The 17,994-nt window shown below is 52.8% G+C and overlaps 9 protein-coding genes across 9 annotated transcripts; 5 read left to right on the top strand and 4 right to left on the bottom strand.

The window, feature by feature from the left end:
* Nucleotides 1-1,243: 1,243 nt before the first annotated feature.
* Nucleotides 1,244-3,495, bottom strand: CCOS01_16949 (uncharacterized protein; the record flags this gene model as incomplete). Its single annotated transcript, XM_060465083.1, has 4 exons — nt 1,244-1,857; nt 2,527-2,737; nt 2,804-3,037; nt 3,202-3,495. The coding sequence occupies 4 exons, from the start codon at nt 3,493-3,495 to the stop codon at nt 1,244-1,246; spliced, it is 1,353 nt and encodes a 450-aa protein (XP_060304350.1).
* Nucleotides 3,496-3,595: 100 nt separating this feature from the next.
* CCOS01_16948 (uncharacterized protein) lies at nt 3,596-4,033 on the bottom strand (the record flags this gene model as incomplete). Its single annotated transcript, XM_060465082.1, has 2 exons — nt 3,596-3,756; nt 3,790-4,033. Coding segments are annotated over 2 exons (405 nt in total), but the record flags the coding sequence as incomplete, so codon positions are not given.
* A 190-nt stretch (nt 4,034-4,223) lies between these two features.
* CCOS01_16947 (uncharacterized protein) lies at nt 4,224-5,021 on the top strand (the record flags this gene model as incomplete). Its single annotated transcript, XM_060465081.1, has 1 exon — nt 4,224-5,021. The coding sequence occupies one exon, from the start codon at nt 4,224-4,226 to the stop codon at nt 5,019-5,021; it is 798 nt and encodes a 265-aa protein (XP_060304348.1).
* Nucleotides 5,022-5,610: 589 nt separating this feature from the next.
* CCOS01_16946 (uncharacterized protein) lies at nt 5,611-5,829 on the top strand (the record flags this gene model as incomplete). The annotated part of the gene is made up of 1 exon (XM_060465080.1): nt 5,611-5,829. The coding sequence occupies one exon, from the start codon at nt 5,611-5,613 to the stop codon at nt 5,827-5,829; it is 219 nt and encodes a 72-aa protein (XP_060304347.1).
* Nucleotides 5,830-7,691: 1,862 nt separating this feature from the next.
* On the top strand, nt 7,692-8,715 carry CCOS01_16945 (methyltransferase; the record flags this gene model as incomplete). The annotated part of the gene is made up of 4 exons (XM_060465079.1): nt 7,692-7,769; nt 7,819-7,964; nt 8,018-8,080; nt 8,130-8,715. The coding sequence occupies 4 exons, from the start codon at nt 7,692-7,694 to the stop codon at nt 8,713-8,715; spliced, it is 873 nt and encodes a 290-aa protein (XP_060304346.1).
* A 2,742-nt stretch (nt 8,716-11,457) lies between these two features.
* Nucleotides 11,458-13,195, bottom strand: CCOS01_16944 (uncharacterized protein; the record flags this gene model as incomplete). The annotated part of the gene is made up of 2 exons (XM_060465078.1): nt 11,458-12,794; nt 12,844-13,195. 2 exons carry the CDS (start codon nt 13,193-13,195, stop codon nt 11,458-11,460), a joined length of 1,689 nt encoding a protein of 562 aa, XP_060304345.1.
* Nucleotides 13,196-14,216: 1,021 nt separating this feature from the next.
* On the top strand, nt 14,217-14,444 carry CCOS01_16943 (ankyrin repeat domain-containing protein; the record flags this gene model as incomplete). Its single annotated transcript, XM_060465077.1, has 1 exon — nt 14,217-14,444. The coding sequence occupies one exon, from the start codon at nt 14,217-14,219 to the stop codon at nt 14,442-14,444; it is 228 nt and encodes a 75-aa protein (XP_060304344.1).
* A 27-nt stretch (nt 14,445-14,471) lies between these two features.
* Nucleotides 14,472-15,092, top strand: CCOS01_16942 (ankyrin repeat and protein kinase domain-containing protein; the record flags this gene model as incomplete). The annotated part of the gene is made up of 1 exon (XM_060465076.1): nt 14,472-15,092. One exon carries the CDS (start codon nt 14,472-14,474, stop codon nt 15,090-15,092), a length of 621 nt encoding a protein of 206 aa, XP_060304343.1.
* A 1,878-nt stretch (nt 15,093-16,970) lies between these two features.
* On the bottom strand, nt 16,971-17,603 carry CCOS01_16941 (uncharacterized protein; the record flags this gene model as incomplete). The annotated part of the gene is made up of 2 exons (XM_060465075.1): nt 16,971-17,251; nt 17,588-17,603. 2 exons carry the CDS (start codon nt 17,601-17,603, stop codon nt 16,971-16,973), a joined length of 297 nt encoding a protein of 98 aa, XP_060304342.1.
* Between the last annotated feature and the right edge of the window lie 391 nt (nt 17,604-17,994).

Genomic DNA, 17,994 nt, shown 5'->3' with positions numbered 1-17,994 from the left:
TTATGCGCATTCAGTGCACAGGCGGTGGCAAGGCTAATTCTCCGGGGAAAAGATCCTGGTGGTGGAAAGGTGCAGTCAAGAAGCACAAATGCACGGCTACAGTAGCACATCAATCAAGGACCACCATTCAAGACCAACTACATGAGAACCTACTCATGATACTGATAGGGGAAAGTGCCTCCTTTCGCAACCTCCTAAGATTGTGCTCTCCGTCCAGAAGGCAGCCTCGTCAAATCCTATTCCCACGCTCAGCTGTGCCTATTTACCACTACTAGATTCCGCATTGGACTAGTCATTGTAGGACACATTACCAACCAACCACAGGAGGAGATGGTAGAGCCTGAAAGTTTCAGCTCCTGGTCCATGATAGGTCGTGTAAGTGTACAACTTGCGAGCTTCGAATGAGCAAACGGCCGTAGTTGCCCTCCAGTGGGCGCGATCTGGACCAGGCCCAGAATATGCGACGAGGTTGTGGATGCAGCGACATATGAAGCTAGCATCTGCTCCGGGAGCACCTGGCCGGAGCATGTTTTGGACGTGACCTTTCCCGACGCCTTTTTCGGCGTGGCTCCTGCGTTCTTGAGGTCCCATATCGGCGAAGCCAGCAGACTTTGCCCTTGGCTTTCAGCGAGCTTCCCAGAGAGCGACAGTAAGCTTTTACCGATCGGGGCCCACATCCACCGACAGTACGGCTGTGGAGCTGTTTGCTCCTGTCACACAAGAGCAGCATCAGCTTTCAGCAAACAGTGCGCCCCCGCATTTACTTTAGTGGACTGAAGCGTGGACCAACAGCCGAGAGAGTCGCTTTGTCATGTACTGTACTTTGTACATATGTAGTTATCAGAACTTGGTGTACGGGAAGAGGTTGGACGCGACTGGCAATACATCGACTGAACCTGGTTGGGGGAGGCTTCGGAGCGTACGTTAAGCACTCTTCCACCTGAACGTGTCTCAACTAAAACCTGCCCCGTCGCAGGAGACACGATCATGTCTTTGAGAGCGCACAATACCAGCTTGAACACAGGCTTAACCCACTCCGAGCACCAAGATGAGCCGGGCCACAGAGCGACAGCCTTTAAGTTGATCTTCAGAACACCTCGATTCAGAAGCGGCGACATTGGGTACACAAAAATGTAGGATTCCGTACGATGATCAGAGCATCGCTAGTTGTGGCTGAAGCCTGAAGCTGATTATCAGAATACCCCACTGCCTCCTTTGCCTTCCGATTCGTCCAGCGATTTTTTTACTCGGGTCTCAGGCACCAATGTTGAAATGCCCCAATTTGACGACGAAGCGCAGATATGTCGTCTTGAATGATGTCGTGAGTGTTGTTGTGGTTTCGCACGACCCAACCACGGATCCAAGAAGCAGTGTCCACGGCTTCGGGATCGGACTGGTGCCGCGCGGCTGCTGAGTATCGTGACGCAAGGTCTTCGTTCCTGTTCTGAGGCAGATATTTGACAAGAGCTTCGAGAATCATCGTCAGGTGTGCCGAGCTTGGCACTCTCTGTTCAGTATCCGATACCGGTGCTGCCATCAAGAGCGCAAGCGCTTTCGCGCCGTCTTCGTTTTTGACAAATGCGATTAAAGCGGCCGCAAAGTTGAGAAAACGACATCCGTCAGGAGTCGACGACATCACTGCGAAACTTGTGGTCGAAACATTCGGGTTTGCCATAGATACATCGATTTCCCAGAGTATTGGTACGTCCTCTGTGGTTATAGTGTGGCCCAAACCCTGGCAGGCGAGGAGTGCTAGTGACAGCACTGGAACATGTACAGTGAGCGTCAAGAATTCTGATGTCCTTGCGGAAAGAGATGCAAGAATCGTCGACAGGATGAAGCCCTTCTCGTTGAATGCTGTAATATGTAGTACAGAAGAGTCGCCGAGTGCCTGCTGACGAAACCGGAGGCTGTGGACAAAACATCGCTACTGACACATATGGCGTAAGGATAACGGTCAGCACTGTGCGAAGCACCCACGAAACGTGGTCGCGACTATCGTGCCCGCTAGACACCGCGTGCAGGTTGGGGCAATCTTTTCGATGAGCTCGAGCCTGTCATGCCGCGAAGCAGAATATCCATGTCCAGCCACCCAGCCGATCGGGATTGGTCTCTCGGGCTATAGCCGCCCGGTAGACAGCGGCAAGGCCCCTTTGGAGGTCATTCGGCCTTGTAAACCACACCTCAGGAATGACCGCCAACGCGTGCATCTTGGCGCGCACGGCATGATAGGCTGTGGTGAATTCTTGAACGATACGTGGCGCCGACCTCAATAAGGTCCTATCGGCAACGTGCTACAAACTTCGCTTGCTGGATAATCGTGTAGCAGCAGTGCGCGAATCCTCCATACCTGCTGGCAGAAGCGAAAGAAATCGAGCAGTTGGGAGAACCACAACCTATGTCTAGTCTGGCTGCCACCGCCTGGCCTATCGGGAGGTAGAGCTTCAGTATTGCGATACTAGAAACCCACTATTGTTCGCCGGAGGCAACCTCGGCCGCAGAAGAATTCTACCACAAGGCGCGTACCAACCGAGCGGACGACGTGAGCACGGAATCCGCCCACGCCCGAGTCGCCGCACGTGTTTGCTGCTACCCAACTAAAGACTTCCCGTGCCGCCTTCTTCGCGGCAGTGTTGCCGGCAGGCCGGCGGCGGTTGCGGACCACTTCGGAGGTCTCGTCGAAGACCGTGGTGAGGAAGAGAACGAGGGCATTATCCTTCCAAGTGAACTGGTTAACCTAGAAGTCATCCAAACAAACAGATAAGTACGGAGTCAACAGCAAGAGACATTTTTGACCGCTTACTTGCCCGTCGGCTGTGGAGATTGGATGGGGCTGCCCCAAGGGGATTCCTCTACCTTCCGTCTCCTTCTCAGCCACAAGAGTCTTATCAATACCACCGTCTTTACGGCAAGTGCCCGTGGCACCGATCTTTTGGTCTCGCAGGGCCCGGAAGAGCTTCACGGAGGCGAACAAATTATCCAGAAATGCATGGTAGTTAGCCAATGGAAGGAGGGCAAGCAGCGAGGTGACCACCAGCTGGGTCAGCGTAAGTGCCGTCTTCCGGGCCGTTTGACCACCTGCTGCGGGCCGGGCTTGTGGCACAAGTCCGTAAGGCCCGTCGCCGTGGACGTGCCAGAGTCACCGGAGGCAGTACCCCTTTTGTACCGGAGGCAGTACCCCTTTTGTGCCAACACCCATACCTTGAAACCCTGCGGGATCGGCTTCGTCGGGATCGTTGTGGTCTCCATAGACCGGCCCGTGAACCGGACCATGGCCTCGTCGACGGTGATGTCCGAGCCGGGCCGGAGGAAGCGGTCGCCGGTCTCTTGGATGTGGGCGGACCACTCATTAATTTGTTTGTACACCTTCGGCATCCGAGACTTTCGGGGATCACGGCCACGGCCGCCAGGGGTTGGCCGGGTTGGTGCCGTAATCAGAGCTGCGTCGAAGATCCGAACCCGACGGAAGAGGAGCTGGAAGCGGTCTCTCGTCATGAGTCGAGTAAAAGGATGGATAGGATCCTCCCGATCCTGCTGAACTGACCAATACCTTGCGACTTCTGCTTCAGGGTGTATTCCCATAAAAATAGAATGCCTAAGAAGAGGTAGAGTTCGTCTGAAGTCGTTGGCTTCCACAGAAGACTGCGAGAACGTCTTTGTGCTGGCCCGAGCCTCGCGGAGCGGAGGGCGGCCCCGCGTTTGTCCACTTAACCCACCGGCCCACGAGCTCGGCCGGCACGAAGTCAAAGAAGAGGTCTACCGGCTGCCTGGGCAGCTCGAGCACCTCGGCGGGCCGGACGGTGGCATTATCACATCGTTCCGGCGTACAGTCGGTCGTACAGGCAGCAGTAATATCCTCGGATAGTAATCCAAAGATACACGACTTCGCCGAGCCCGTAGAAGAGGCAGAATCGTCAGAATCCATCAAAGAAATGGTGGCAATGTTGGTTTGTATGGATGCACCGTAGTAGAAATCATAGGGATAATTGGTATGGATAGATGAACCAGATGTTGTGAGGGAAAAAAACGGGCCCCTTTTGTGGAGTCAACGTACCGACGTCATGCCGCAGTCGATGGGATAAATTGCAGGTTCACGTTGGTACGCAATTGGATTTCGTCCATAAAACACACACACATACTCTCTCTCCCTCTCCCACCTCTCATTCTTGCAACGAACTCTCCCACCCCGCCAGCAAGCGCCATATTCGCCATGGCTATATCAAATGACCCTGCGGTCAAAAAGACTAATCGACGATTGGTTGAGGCTCGATGAGTTCGCAACTAAACGGTTGTGGAATCATCTCTTTTCGAAGGAGATTTTCTCCGAAAAGGAGTTTGTCATCGGCCCAGAGCAGCCTCCAGTACAATTGCATTCTAGGAGACGGGCCGACTTTATCATCGAACGGTATAGCGGCCGGGAGTTGGTTATCCAGGTCATGGTCGAGCTGAAGAAGGGCAGAGCTGGGCCTCAAGATGTCGTGGATGTGGAGAGTCAGCTATACTCCGCTTGTTATGAGTACTATACGGAACACCCCGAACGGGAAAAAATGTGGACGTGCAGCATCTGCGGGCCCAGGGTCCGCATCTGGGCCTTCGACGCTCAGCTTGACTACCTGGTCCCCGCGTGCCCAGCCTACGGCGCCATAGGGGAGATTTCATCCTACCTCGACTTTCGAACTTCGGAAGCAACTCTGATGGCCTACTCCGATACCATTAAGCAGAATTTGCAACCGCCTGACGCCGTGTTCGAGGTGTCAGAGGCCAGCACATCGGACGAAAGCATGTCGGACGACGTGATCTTGGAAGAGTTGAACCCAGCGAGTGTCACATTCGCTGTTGCAGTCAAAAGGCGCAGCCAGGGACCGAAAATCAAGACGAGAGATGGCACCGGAGTCAGCACTGACAAAGCCAGATGGAAACCAGCGCAATGCATGGTGGATGGGACGATGGTTAAGGGCTTCAAATATGTAGGTAACTCGGGGACGGTTTATCTTTCCATGAATGTCAACAACTACTTCTAGTCTGAGAGTACGTTTACTCGTGTATCCGGGGAATTGCTATCAGTGAGCTTCGTTATAGTCATCACCATTTGTGTTGCTGTCGCCCAAACCTCCAACGTGTCCTCATGAGAGCAAACCGTCCATTGCCCATCATCGCAAGCGTCATTCCCCTGTGACCGGAAACCTCTCACCATCACCATCACCATTGCCATTCGCTTACCTGGGCGCTCTTGCCGCCGAACAACCTTGAATGAGAGCTGTTCCACAGCCCCACATCTCTCGGCTGGATCAACCCCTATGCGACACTGCCCCAAAACCTTTTCCGTGCCATCATGATACTCAACAATAAGGCCCCGAGAAAAAACATCAACAACAGCGAGAACGAAATCGGAGCAAAAACAGCGCCACAATACACTCCGAAAGGTCAATTGGATAGCCGTGTGCTCGTCGCGAAGCCCATAACGACGTAGGCACCATGGCAACCCCAAGGCCCGAGTAGCAGTTATGGCCGACGCATCACCGAGAGCACGCCACCCAACTTAGCAGACACCTCCAGACAGCAGTCAGGTCTGTCGACATCGCAAATGGCCAATCCCTCAGCTTGCAAGTCATGAGAGCCATGCCCCTTGCTACCCTCTCTTGCTTGCCAAAATGCAGAACCTGCCCGAGCTTGGACACCCCCACTAGGCTATCGAGAGCCTACTTGCGGCAACCAAAACAGACATCGAGAACACCACCCGCGAAACGAAAATCATCAGGATTGCGGTGCAGCAGAGCACAGTCGAACTTACAAGCCCAATGCCATGCGCGCGGTCATCACAGCCGCTAGGGAGGCTTGACAAACTAGCGAGCTGGTGGTAAAGGTCGAAAATGATACCAAAGCACTGGACCCCGATGAATCAGGGGAACGCTGTGCAGTCATACGCCAGCGTGGCCGCCCGAGGAGGACTTGCAGGGAGCACGCATAATCCCCACAGCTAAAGAGTGTCTCAGACTCACGTGGAATCATTGTAAAAACATGAAACATCTCATTATCACTGCCGGCCGCACAGCCATGAATCCCCGTAGCCTCAAGACGCACGTAGACCGCGCCATCTCACAGATCAGTAACGAACATTTCCGCAAGAGGAATGTCTATCTGGTCTATCGTTGGATGGCTTACGTCGATATGGTATCTTCTCGGCGAGGGGAGGCATCGTACTCTTCTATCGACAACAAGGTCGCTTGGACAGCCACACAGCTTGGTAGTAAAGAAAGCGATTCATTAGCGCCATCATGCTCGCCTTCCGGCAAACAGACCTCGCAGTGCACTCCGAAAAGCATCTGAGGTATATGGAACGTTTGACATCGCCCAACGTCGCACATCCCTCCATGACGAAGCCTCGTCGCGGTGATTTCGCGTACTTCGAAAATCTTATCGATCCCATGTCGAAAATTTGGCAACGTACTGGCTGAATCTGCAGCCTGATAGCAAGCGCTCGGTGAACGGGCCCTCCGCAGGTGGTTAATTGAGCATATCCGCCACCGAGTGGCGGAGCGCTCCCCTGATGTTGCTGCAAACCAGATTGGCCAAATCCGAGCAGGAACAATACCACGTGGTTCATTCAACTCCTGGGCCCCACCGCTGAAGAACTCGTTCTTTCGAGTCTTTCCACCCGTGCGAGAGCTGACGGAGACCCCATCCGAACCATGAGCTTATCACAAGAGAGAGTTTTCATAGCCCGACACCCACACTCGGACCATCCCTTGCGCATTGTGGACAGGAAACTCAGTCTGTACCCACTACAACGACCCTACGTCAATATCCCAAGCGGCTATGGCTCGGTCTTGCTGGCAACACAGCAGCATCGTCAAGGGTCTGGGATGAGCTCGTGAGGGCTATGGCGCACGTAAGCATGCTAAGCTAAGAAGGCATGTCTTGAAGGGCGCCCTCGTACTCCAGGGCTGATGCATTTAGTTCAGTGGGGCTTCTTAAAATGGTCACCCGCTTAAAATAGGAAATGCGTTCCCAGCCAGCTTTCGCCCTCAGGCATCTCAAAGATATCAGTGTCTTTGCGCACAGCACAGTACAACATGATGGCTTTTGAGGCGGGACTACAGTACATGTTTCGGTATGCCCAAGGCGTCCTGAATTCCCATGCCTCGACGAGCGCTGGATCCAAGCGGCTAGTCCATCAGGATCTTCTCAAGCACACGATTTCGCGAGGAACTATCACAGCAAAATCCCGCTTACTACCGCAGGTTCTATTCACCTTCTGTGTAGGGGCTGAGTCGAATGGTGTCAGTGACGGACCAGGAAGAAGACTGGCCATTATGGGTCATCCTTGAACGCTCGTAAGGTTCATGCCTAACAAGATAAGGGCCATCGCACCTCAACTAGGACTGGTGGGCAACTCGCAGCAAGTTGGTGAGTGCAAAGCCAATGTTCGATGGAACGCCCTCGAGTGTGGAAACTCTCAAGGTCAAAAGAACTCACCAAAGGTAGGGTGACAGGCGGCCCTATTTGCGAGCAAACCAACAGGGATATGACCGCAACTCAGAGCAGGGTGTTGAATCACATGACCACCAGGCTTTAGTAGCACCGGACATGGGTTGGATGTTGTATAAAGGTGGTAATCGCATCTCAACAGTTGGTCGGCGGTTCTAAGCTACCCAGCCCCAAACACAAGTAGCAAGGTTGCCCATTCGAAGATGACACATGCTGAGCTCTCCCCCGAGAGGATGCCGTATTATCTCTCTGAGGATAACACCGACCCAAGCCTCAACGTCGTAAATGCACCTCTTTCTCTTGATTCTGTTCGCCCTAACTTTGTTTCAGGCCTATCTGAAAGATGCGTACGATCTGCTGCACCACACTCTGAAGAATGAGCCCAGAGCAAAGGTAGACCTAAATTCCTTGCCTTACAGCTGCACAATCCTTGATTATGGCATGCGCACTGGAATCTGGTCGATTGAAATGGCAGAGTTGGTCACGAGTCCTCCCATCGTTAGAGTCGCAAAGTTGACCAAATGCAAAGGTGCGTAAGGGACTTGCATGGTCGAGTGGTGGGTTACGACATTATCGACATGCACCCGCCAATGTAAGCCGAATCGGGTGCCCAATTAATGCACATCCTTACAGTCATGCAGGGACAAACTTCCGGAAAATTTGACCATTGCTATAGGAGACGACGAAAGGGTGTGGCGCAAAGGCAGTCCCTACGACATCATTCACGCGCGAGTCGTCGAGAGCATCGTAGATTGGCAGGACTTCCCTAAAATTGCCTACAACAATCTCAACCCGGGTGGTTGCTTGATCATCGAAATGGTTGATCTTATGCCTTGCGGCGATGAGCAGAGGTCTTTTCCAGCAGACTCGGCTCTCAAGGCCTGGGCAGAGAAGTTCCGTCAGTACGATAAGCGTCAAGCTGATCAACAGGAAATCGAGGCTTTACTTCGAGATCAGGGCTTCGACGTTACATGCGCAACGATTGATTTACCGATCAATCCCTACAGGCAATCTGAAAATGAGCGAGAGAGCGGCAAACGCTTTCATTGGTGCCTCAGACAGTTTCTGCAGGCCAAATGCTTTGCATCTCGTCGCGAAGCCCCGCCGCAAGAAATGTTGGACCTGGTGGCGGAAGCAACCAAGGAAATCCGGAATCCCGATAATCATGCCTTCTGTAAATGGTATTTGACCCACTACAATCTGTGGATGATCTTTCTGGCTCATTGACCTTTGCTCTGTTTAGCTACATCTTGACGGCTTCCAAAAGAGTGGACAACTGTAAACTATGGTGGTGAACTCAGCAGCACCCACAGTTCACAGGCCAGAGATGCTGAGACATGGGTGGGTCTACTGCACATTTGGATAGAGAGCATAGCAAATGGATCTTGCAACAACATTTGTCTTGGATCGTCCAGAGGCGATTTTGTCGCCACGTCTGAGATCTCGGCTTCTTTCACTGCCTCCAAATGCCCATGGGTGGACGTGGGGCACCGTCTTTTGGGAGGCAGAAGGGATATGTTCGTGGTCGCACGCGCTGATGCATATTACGCGATTAAGGTGTTAATCTTCCACAAGTCTCCTACGATGTCGTCTAACATGCCGAATCACTATCTGGGCTATGAAACCTATTGTCTTGGGTGAATATAATGGCATGGAGGGCCACCATTCCTCCTCCATCAGCAACGTGTTAGTATGTCTTCACCACACTTAAAATGACAACCGCTCTCTATGGACTGATACCAGGCTTTTTGTGTCTATGCCCTATGCTCGCTCTCCACTCCACCCCATTAGCGACTGCACTACCTGAACTTGCCTCCAAGTAGGCGCCGCTGAAAGGCCCGTCGAGTGACCGGGCAGGAGAGGCCAGACGAAACGCGATTAATAGCAAAACGACCATGTATCGCTAAAACCTGCGACCGAGCGCGTAGTCATCCTGTTCTACAGCATCTGATGACTATACTCAGCGCTGTTCACCGGCTGCTGGACCCGTTGGCTCTTCGTCCACTTTTTGCAGGCATACTCGACCTCCCTCTCGTCCGATTACCTTCCAAAACGATCCATCAAGCTCAAGAAAAATGCCCAAAGAGCCTCCTGCAGCCAGTTGGGAGACAAGCAAGCTCACTTTCATGCTCGGACCAACATCTCGGACCTCTACATTTAGGGTGAGCAACCAAAGGTAGAGAGCTTCAGTAGGGGCAAAGACTGACCTGAGGTGGCTATCACCTGATCGACTATCTTCTTCATACTCTTGGCTAACTTCAACGCAAGAATCGTCGCCTCTCTCTCTTACATGAGTTTCGCAAGTTGCATTTTCTTGTCATCCATTTTCGTGGATTTCGTATACATTGTTCATCATGGCCCGGTTAAGGTACATAGGGCTCGCATTAATATTTACACGTTTTTCACCTTCGTCCATAAAATCGAGGGTAGAAAATGGAAGTTAGGTTCAAATGACCGCAAACATGTTGGGCAGCTCGAGAAGGCTGAGCATATCCCTGTTTCGTGGCAGCCTTCTTGACGACCTCTCCACCTGAAGTCCGAGAGCTTAGACCCATGTTGCATAATCCGACATCCATAGATGGCGGTGACAAGGTGGTCACGAATTCCTGCCCCTTGTTCATGGCTGCTTGACTCCAGCCGCAGAGCCTCTGAATCTGCTGATTAACCATCCCAGGTTCAGAGACATAAATCCAGCACTCCATTTCCGCGATTAGCGGATATCGGGCTCATGCAAGTTGAGTTCGGACAACGCACATAGTGTACATAGAAGCAAATCTCGGAGTCTGAGAGTCAATCAAGCTTGGCCCCACCGATGTATCCCGTTCGCGAATGGGTCCAGAAAACAGAACGATATCCGCTTAAGAACGTGGAGGCCAATTCTGGTTCCGACCGTACACCATCATAACTGGAGCTTTTTGGGATGTGTTTTCCACATCGACAAGTGTTCATTTGCTCCCGCTGTCGTTAGTGTTTGAGATGGCTGAGCCGTGTGGGCGTACTGCCAGACTACACGCCGTGGCAATGCTCGCCTCACTGGCGAGCATTCAGCGCAGCGGCATAACAGGTCGCGCGACAGAACCTGGGATACCCTCGCTTCGAGGAAACTCACTGCATAAAGTCATCACTGAATTAACCGCACACTCAGGCCAGGATTGCACTACAAGGGATAGATGCCACTCGTTCAGATAGATCTATTGTAGGTCCAGCAGATCGCCTTTAGAGAATACAACCATACTTTTCCCCATTCATTATGCCACTGCTGACCATACTGAAGATCTATTAGCAGACCTGACCCCAAAATGAAGTCTCCCTGTTTGCCTGTCCGCTGCATCAACCCAAAAACTGCGAACTATAGCTTTGGTCGACCTTGCCCTGCAGCCCCTCGGGCCCCCGGATACCCATATTCCTGATCTGATCACAGATTAAGGTCACATCGAGCGCATTTGTCCATGGCAATTGGCAAAGCCAGTCAGGGCTGCACTGTATGGCAGGGTACGCGAAGGTCGGCACGCGGTACGGTACTCGCTGGAAGCTGTCGTCGCCTTTCCGTAAAAGTCTGAACCACCGAGCCAGATGGTAGATTACTGTATCCATATCTGGCCCTGTGCGGCTTCTCAGCAGAATGATGCGTCAACAGCTGCGATATCTTGAATCTGAGGAACCAACGGAAAGGCCTTGACTTCGACTATGGACTATTTGCGCCGAGAGCTCAAATTCCCTTGGTGAGTACAATGGGCATTATGTAATTGATATGATGGCTCACAATCTGTCAAGATTCACGTGGCAGGAGGCTTCTTGTTTTGACAGTGTCACTCATTGGCGAAAGTCGACAATCGCCAACCATGTCCAGTTCTGGACTGTTGCCAGATACATTTGCATATCACGTTGCGAGGATATGCTCGACTGAAATAGTCGTTGAGAAGTTAGCCACATTAAGAAATACGACACGAACCATTGTTTGCAGCATGATCAGTATTCAGGTGTGTCCCATTCGAACTCGATCTGGATCGCCACGGTGGCATCAAGTGAGATGCCGAGCGCCACTTTCCGTGAGGCTCGAGAGCCTTGAACAGGAAGATCTGAGTTTACAGGAATGTCGTCTGCTTTCAACATCTTGCTCGCTTCACGGGGGACACTTTGCCGAGGATAGACTGAAAGCAACCCAGTCGCTGTCGACGCGAATTCGATGTGAAGAGAGAGTCTGTCGATTTGGACATGTAGCGGCTCTTGTCCTAACCGGGTAAACCGATGCCACGGCAGATCCAGCTGCGTGATTTGAACGAAAGGTGACAGCATGACGGGCCACGAGTGGCATTTGGTCAGTATTGCACTCATGCCATCGTCAGGCCGTATTGGGAGCGCGTTCTCCTCGGTCTCAACGTGTCGTTCAGCGAGGCTCGAGGTGGCTTCGCTAGACAAAGGTAGACACGCCCGACTTTCAAGAGGATAGCGAGAGATGGTTTGTACTCCGCCTTTGAGCCTTCGTATCGCCTCTCGCATATCTTTCACCATGCTTTGCACCATCGACTGAAACCTGTCCGCCTGCGTGGCGTTCATCCAGTCAACATCGGGTAGAGTCCACTTCTCGTAAAGCCGGCCATGTGAATGAGACACCACATAGGTGCCATGTGTGCGAACGAATAGGTCGCACAAATAGCAGGCGGATTTGCTGCATCCAATTGCTCGCGGCGCTGGCGTGTGTGGCTGCTGTTCTAGATGAAAGATCTGTTGGATCTCTGCGTGCACGAAGCAATATTGGGCGATTCCTGGACGACGAAAACCTAAGGGTGCTTCCAGAGCCATGACTTCGATATTGCTGAACATATGCCGATAGCTGGGCTTCCGAGCGAGACGAGCTAGATCGTGACACGTGAAGAAGTATCTGGCCAACTTGTCAACCTGGCGTATCTCCGGGCTCTCGGCGAACCGTGTTTGAACGCCCAACGACTTCAGATGCTCCTCGACTGAAGTTGTGCTGCCTAAGCGTGCGACTTCCACGCAGCTTATGACAATCATCTTCAGGACGCTCAGGGAGGCGTTGATCTCTGTGTGTTGCTGGACAAGCTTCAACGTATTCACCAAGTCCTTCAACCGTTTGAGGAGTGATGTGATGTGCGTAGAAGACTGCGAGGTATCCCGGATTCCAAGCATGCAGCTCCGTAGTCTGTCTTGCAAAGAGAGCTGCGGTGCTTTAAAGTGCCGGGGTTGTGCCATCCATGGCGGACGCAGTCGGCTGAGAATGCGGCTACTACTGAAGAGGAGTACCATGTCGAGTAGCTCCTCTCGTAGCGAATGTTTAATACGTTCTGCAAGCACATCAGACCTTAGTCATAGAAGACTTCTTGAAAGATATACCTCTCCTGCTAAGCTTGCCCAGGTGTGTCATGATATTTGCGAGCTCGTGACGAGCGCCCGATGACGGGGTTGTGTTGCCGGCGAGCACAACCTGCAGTCGGTCAGGGTATTCACGCAGGGTTACGGTAGACACGAACTTGGCTCCTTCGTTGCGATGGGCAAGGAATGCAATCGAGTTGGTCATTTGGATTTCATCTTCGATCGAAAGAACGTTGGTATGAGCTTGTGGCGTCGCCCCTTCACGGTACGCTCGTGGCTCGGATGGAATGTTGGTCAGCTGCTGCAAAGACGCGATCGTTCCATGGAAGTCGGCCTTCAGCATAAGGGTCCAGAAGTTGGATGGGCTGGCCATGGTTGATCTCAGCCGTCGCGCAAAAGCTCTTTTGAACTATCAAGGTCTGACACCAATTCCCGTTCAGGGTGTCTTCTGAGAGACGTACAGTATGCAGTGGCTTACTTTAAAGATCTCATCCTCGTCGATTGCAGATGTCGTGCTGTTGGTGCCCAATGTTCGGTAATCGGTGCTTTGGTTCGCCCGTTATGATTTGCAGCCATCTTGGGGGTGGGGGAGGCGTAGAACACGGCCTCGCACGGGCTAATGTCGACCGTCCCGCCGTGCGAGCTCGAACTGTCGATTCGATATACAGTATAGACTCATATCCTCATCCAATAAGACCGCAGTTTTGGTCCATGGCCAGCGCATTGTTGCACGAACTTGGCAAAGATGCTTGACTGCTGTGTAACCAGGAATGTAGTCTGAGTACTGGCTAGTGCGGTAGTAGTCGCTGTGACCCATGCTCAATGTAGGCGGGCAGGGAGGGCATATTCTGGACGCCGCCCACTGGCCAGTACATCGGGCGCAGGGTGGCCGAAGTAGCGTGCTCTTCAGACGAGGTCACGGCGAGCACCTGGTAGCCTACGCGCTTTCCACCATCAGGCCCCTAAATCGTCAACCAACAGAGACAGGCGAGTGGTGGAGCCAGCGGTACGTCTGGCGGCTGCGCCTTATCGTGTTCAAGTTGCAGTGCCATCGTCGCTCATTTCACTATCTGCTGCGGCGTGTCAGTCTAGACTGGTGCCTTTTATGGGGGCGATCAGCTCGTTCCCTCTCGATATTACACGTACAGTATGCCCACGCTTAGCCACAGGGTCCATGTCGGCGGCACAGACTTGGGTTCCGGTTGATTTGGCCATTAGCGACTCAAAACACGTGCATCATCACGTGCGTCCATGTTGAGCTGAGCTTGAAAATTGCCCATGTCGGGCCAGTCACCTATAGACTCTTCTTCCACCACATGCAACCGAATTAATACCAAGTAGCCATGACTGCATCTTGCACAGAAGATTCGGCATACAACATATCCACCAAAGAAATGGTAACGGCCCTGGATGATGTCACGGTATCGTGTATCAAATGCACGCATGGCGCTTTGGACTTCTCGGATACGCTGTTTGCCAAAGACCGAGCCGATTGTTATGGCAATGCTCTTCAGATGGCATGCGCCGAAGGGTTCTACTGCATTGCTCAGAGACTCATTCTGGACGGCGCAGATGTCAATGACCAAGGTGGATGGTACGGCAACGCCTTGCAGGCTGCCTGAGCAGAAGGTCACGAAAGCATAGTTCAAATGTTGCTAGACGACGGTGCCAGAGTCAACGCGGCCGGCGGACACTACAACACCGCACTCCAAGCTGCATGCGCCGAAGGACATGGACTCTTGGCACGTAAACTCCTCGACGAAGGAGCTGACATCGACACAACTGGCGGGCATTACGGAAGCGCCCTTCAAGCCGCTTCACTCACAGGACGTCGGGAAATCGTACAACTACTACTGGAGAAAAACGCCAATCCGAATGCCAGGGGCGGTTCCTACAGCAATCCCCTCGCAGCTGCATCGTTTGGAGGATACGCAGGGATTGTCGAAACGCTGTTGAAGGCGGGAGCCGAAATCAATGTGAAAAGTGGTTCTCGCAGCGCTCTCCAAATAGCGTGTTGGGAAGGGTATGGAGATATTGCGAAGATTCTCCTTGAAAGGGGGGCAGACATCAAAGCCCACCACGAGTTTTATGGTGATCCTCTTCAAGCAGCTTCTTATAGAGGTAGCATCGAGATAGTGCGGATGTTGCTTGACGAAGGAGCTGACGTACATTCGGCAGCTGGGTGGTTTGGCAACGCCGTGCACGCTGCCATGGCGGGCTTCCACGCAGGAATTGGACATATCCTGCTCACCCATGCTATACGAAATTGAAGCCCAGACTTTCAAGCCCAAACCCATCGACCATCACCATCTCTGTCCTCACGTCCTCTCCATGATGATCAAAGGCCGGGGCTCCTTGCTCCACAGCACATCGTCCTGCCACATTGCCCTCAAACAATGCCTCCCGGGCCTTCTGCGTTCTATTCTTCCCAGGTTTCCGCGTGTGCCCCGGATTCATTCTTGCCTCTTTCGCCCTTGCTGAAGGGTTGTCTGGGGGTTGGGATCTATGTGTGTATGGCTGCGTGCCAACACTACCGGCAGACTGAGTTTTGGCGACTTCAGACAGTTCGGCAGAGCACGCAAGCGAAGCCTAGATGGCATTCAAGGTCGTGCGGGAGCCGAGGATGAAGATGTTTCTCGCACGCATGTACCGACCATCGATCGCAACATTGCAACCCTTATGCCAGCACACACGGACTTATCGCAAGCTGGGCGATCTCGAGTCTACACGGGCGCATCGGGGAGAGGGTCTATCATGGCCTCTCCGTGATCAAAAAAACGCCCTGCCTCCCAGGACATGGCAGCTGGAAGATCGCGGCTACCGCCGCCACGGTCGCCAGGGTCATTTCTCCCATGAACAGGAATGAACCAGATGTGACTGTAATGTTCTGCGCGAAAAGAGGACCATCCGCTGACAAATACAGTTGCACGCGTTCTTGTCGCAGAAGGATATTCGTGAGTGTTGTCGATGTCAACTGGATCAGTCGAAATAGCTTGTCCGCACCAAATGCGCCGTTAACATAGCAAAACGATGGTGGAGCTACAGACGTAGATATTGTAAAATCGATTTCGCACAAAAAACTGACCGAAATTGGCTCGGTCTGAACAAACCACGACGATCCTGCGGGACGAGGGCTGCGCAGTTCCGTCGTGTATCGTTTGCGTCATTACACTATACTGTGTAACCATTGGCGATTGGCCCGGAGAGTCTGCTCATTTGAATAGTGTCATCAGGTTGATTCCTTTTCGGAGAAGAAAGGGATGACCAAAATTAAGGAAAATGAGGAGAAAATGAGAAGGGGAAAACCCAGTATGGTGCACTCACAGGAGGAGATCGGACCTGAGTTATTCGTGGATACGACCCCTCCTTATCTCGCGATCCACCCCACCTATCTCTCGTGATTTGTCAAGGAGTCAGAGCGCGTCGAACCGAAAACAGATGGTTGTTACGTCGATGGTGCAGGCGTGTACAGAACACTTCCATCTCGCTTGCCGCATCGTACAGATCGCCTTTAATTCAAACTCCGAGACTAAACTTGAAATGGGCTCTCTAATGCCTACACGGTCGAGACCTTCAAGCACGTCAGGCTTGTGTCTACATCGAGCGTGCTCGATGTCTCCACCGATCAATCCTCAAAACATCTCCAACATGAACCTCCGAAGAGGGCTCCATTTGTAAATTGGTTCCGTTACCTCCCATTGAGTCCATGTGGCTTGCTGACCGACGAGAACCAGCTCAAGCTGGTCAAGGCTGCCACGCAGCGCCAGATGTCCTTGAATGTCTGCTGCCGATTCCCAGATACGAAAATGAACGCGCTTGTCTCGCACCTGCCAAATGAAAATAGCTTTACTACATGGCTTGCGTAAGAGCAATCCATTTGTGCTCATGACCGGTCCATGTTCGTGATGCGGAGTGAAGTCGTTGAAGTTTTTGATCGATGGCCAAAGGAAGGTACCGTGGGTCTTACCGTCATTCCGACGGTGTAAATTAACGTGTCCCAACTTCATTAGGATGAAGGTTTCTGTAAAGCCCCATACTCGTCCAAGTTTTTCGCAACTGTGTGTCCATCTGAATTTCCCTTTCTTCCTATCCCATAATGATAAATCCTGTATAGCCTCTCCCACAGTGTTGTTTCGGCCGTCTCGGAACTAGTGAGACGTTACCATCACGATATCGTCCCCATCGCCGTCGACCTGGTACACGGCCGCACCAGTGATCGTCAGAATTCCGGAAGACCCCATCTCGACCTTGAGCGGCCCCGGCTGGCCTTCCCTGGCCATCGAAGGTCGACGAGGGCCCGGCTCTTTGTTGACGTTGGCTTGGTCGTAGACAACCAAATCCTGCGCCAGCCGCATCAGATGCACTTGGCGATGAGGATCTGACAGGAGCATTCCCGCAGTACTTGACGAACTGCATGTCCACTCGGTGTCTTGAAAGGCCACCGTTAACTGATCAGCGCCTTTTGTGATAAAAATCCATCTCTCTCAAACCCCTTGATCTTCGCATCCTCAGGCACATGCATCCAGGAGAGTTTTCCATCACTGCGTAGTTGCAGCTGCGGTCTCGTCAAGCCGATATTGCACGCCAGGTTCCAGCGGCCCTTAGGTAGCTGGGGCAATGCTCGACTTTCTCCACCCGCGAGTCGGGGAGATTCTTTTGCGACAACGGCTGCTATCTCAAGGGGTCGATAGGGAGGTGGCGGCGGCCGGTGAAGTTCTGGTTGAACGGATTAGTCTCTGCGGGCGATTCTGGTCGACGAACTCACCATTGTCGACGTTCATAATGTCGAATGCGATATGGCCACACTGCTAAACTTGGTGACGACGCACGCCGGGTGGATGACTGCGACGGCAACACTATGGAGAAGTCCATGAGAGGAATGGACGCATCGGCAGTTTTTGTCTCCAGACTTCGTCGCTGTTTGGCTCGGGCAGTGGTTGGCATACCGACGGTATCATGATAGGCGCACAGAGAGCGCAGAAGGCAAGGTTCCGTAGGCGCTGCAGCAAGCTCACGATGTCAATGCCTGCCTGATCACCTCGCCGCTGAGGATCGACCGACAACCCTGTTCTCTGCTCGTTGCACCACCGCCTCGCTGCGGCGTCGCTGCCCACACAGCATCAGTGTCGTTCCCCGCTGCGGCACTCGGGCACAGCCTAGTAAGTCACCCCC

The sequence above is a fragment of the Colletotrichum costaricense genome (genome assembly GCF_030867565.1).
Source record: "Colletotrichum costaricense strain IMI 309622 chromosome Unknown Scaffold_36.1, whole genome shotgun sequence".
NCBI classification, from domain to species: Eukaryota; Fungi; Ascomycota; class Sordariomycetes; order Glomerellales; family Glomerellaceae; genus Colletotrichum; species Colletotrichum costaricense.
The sequence above is the reverse complement of the archived record's forward strand: the minus strand, read 5'-3'. Positions and strand labels throughout refer to the sequence as shown.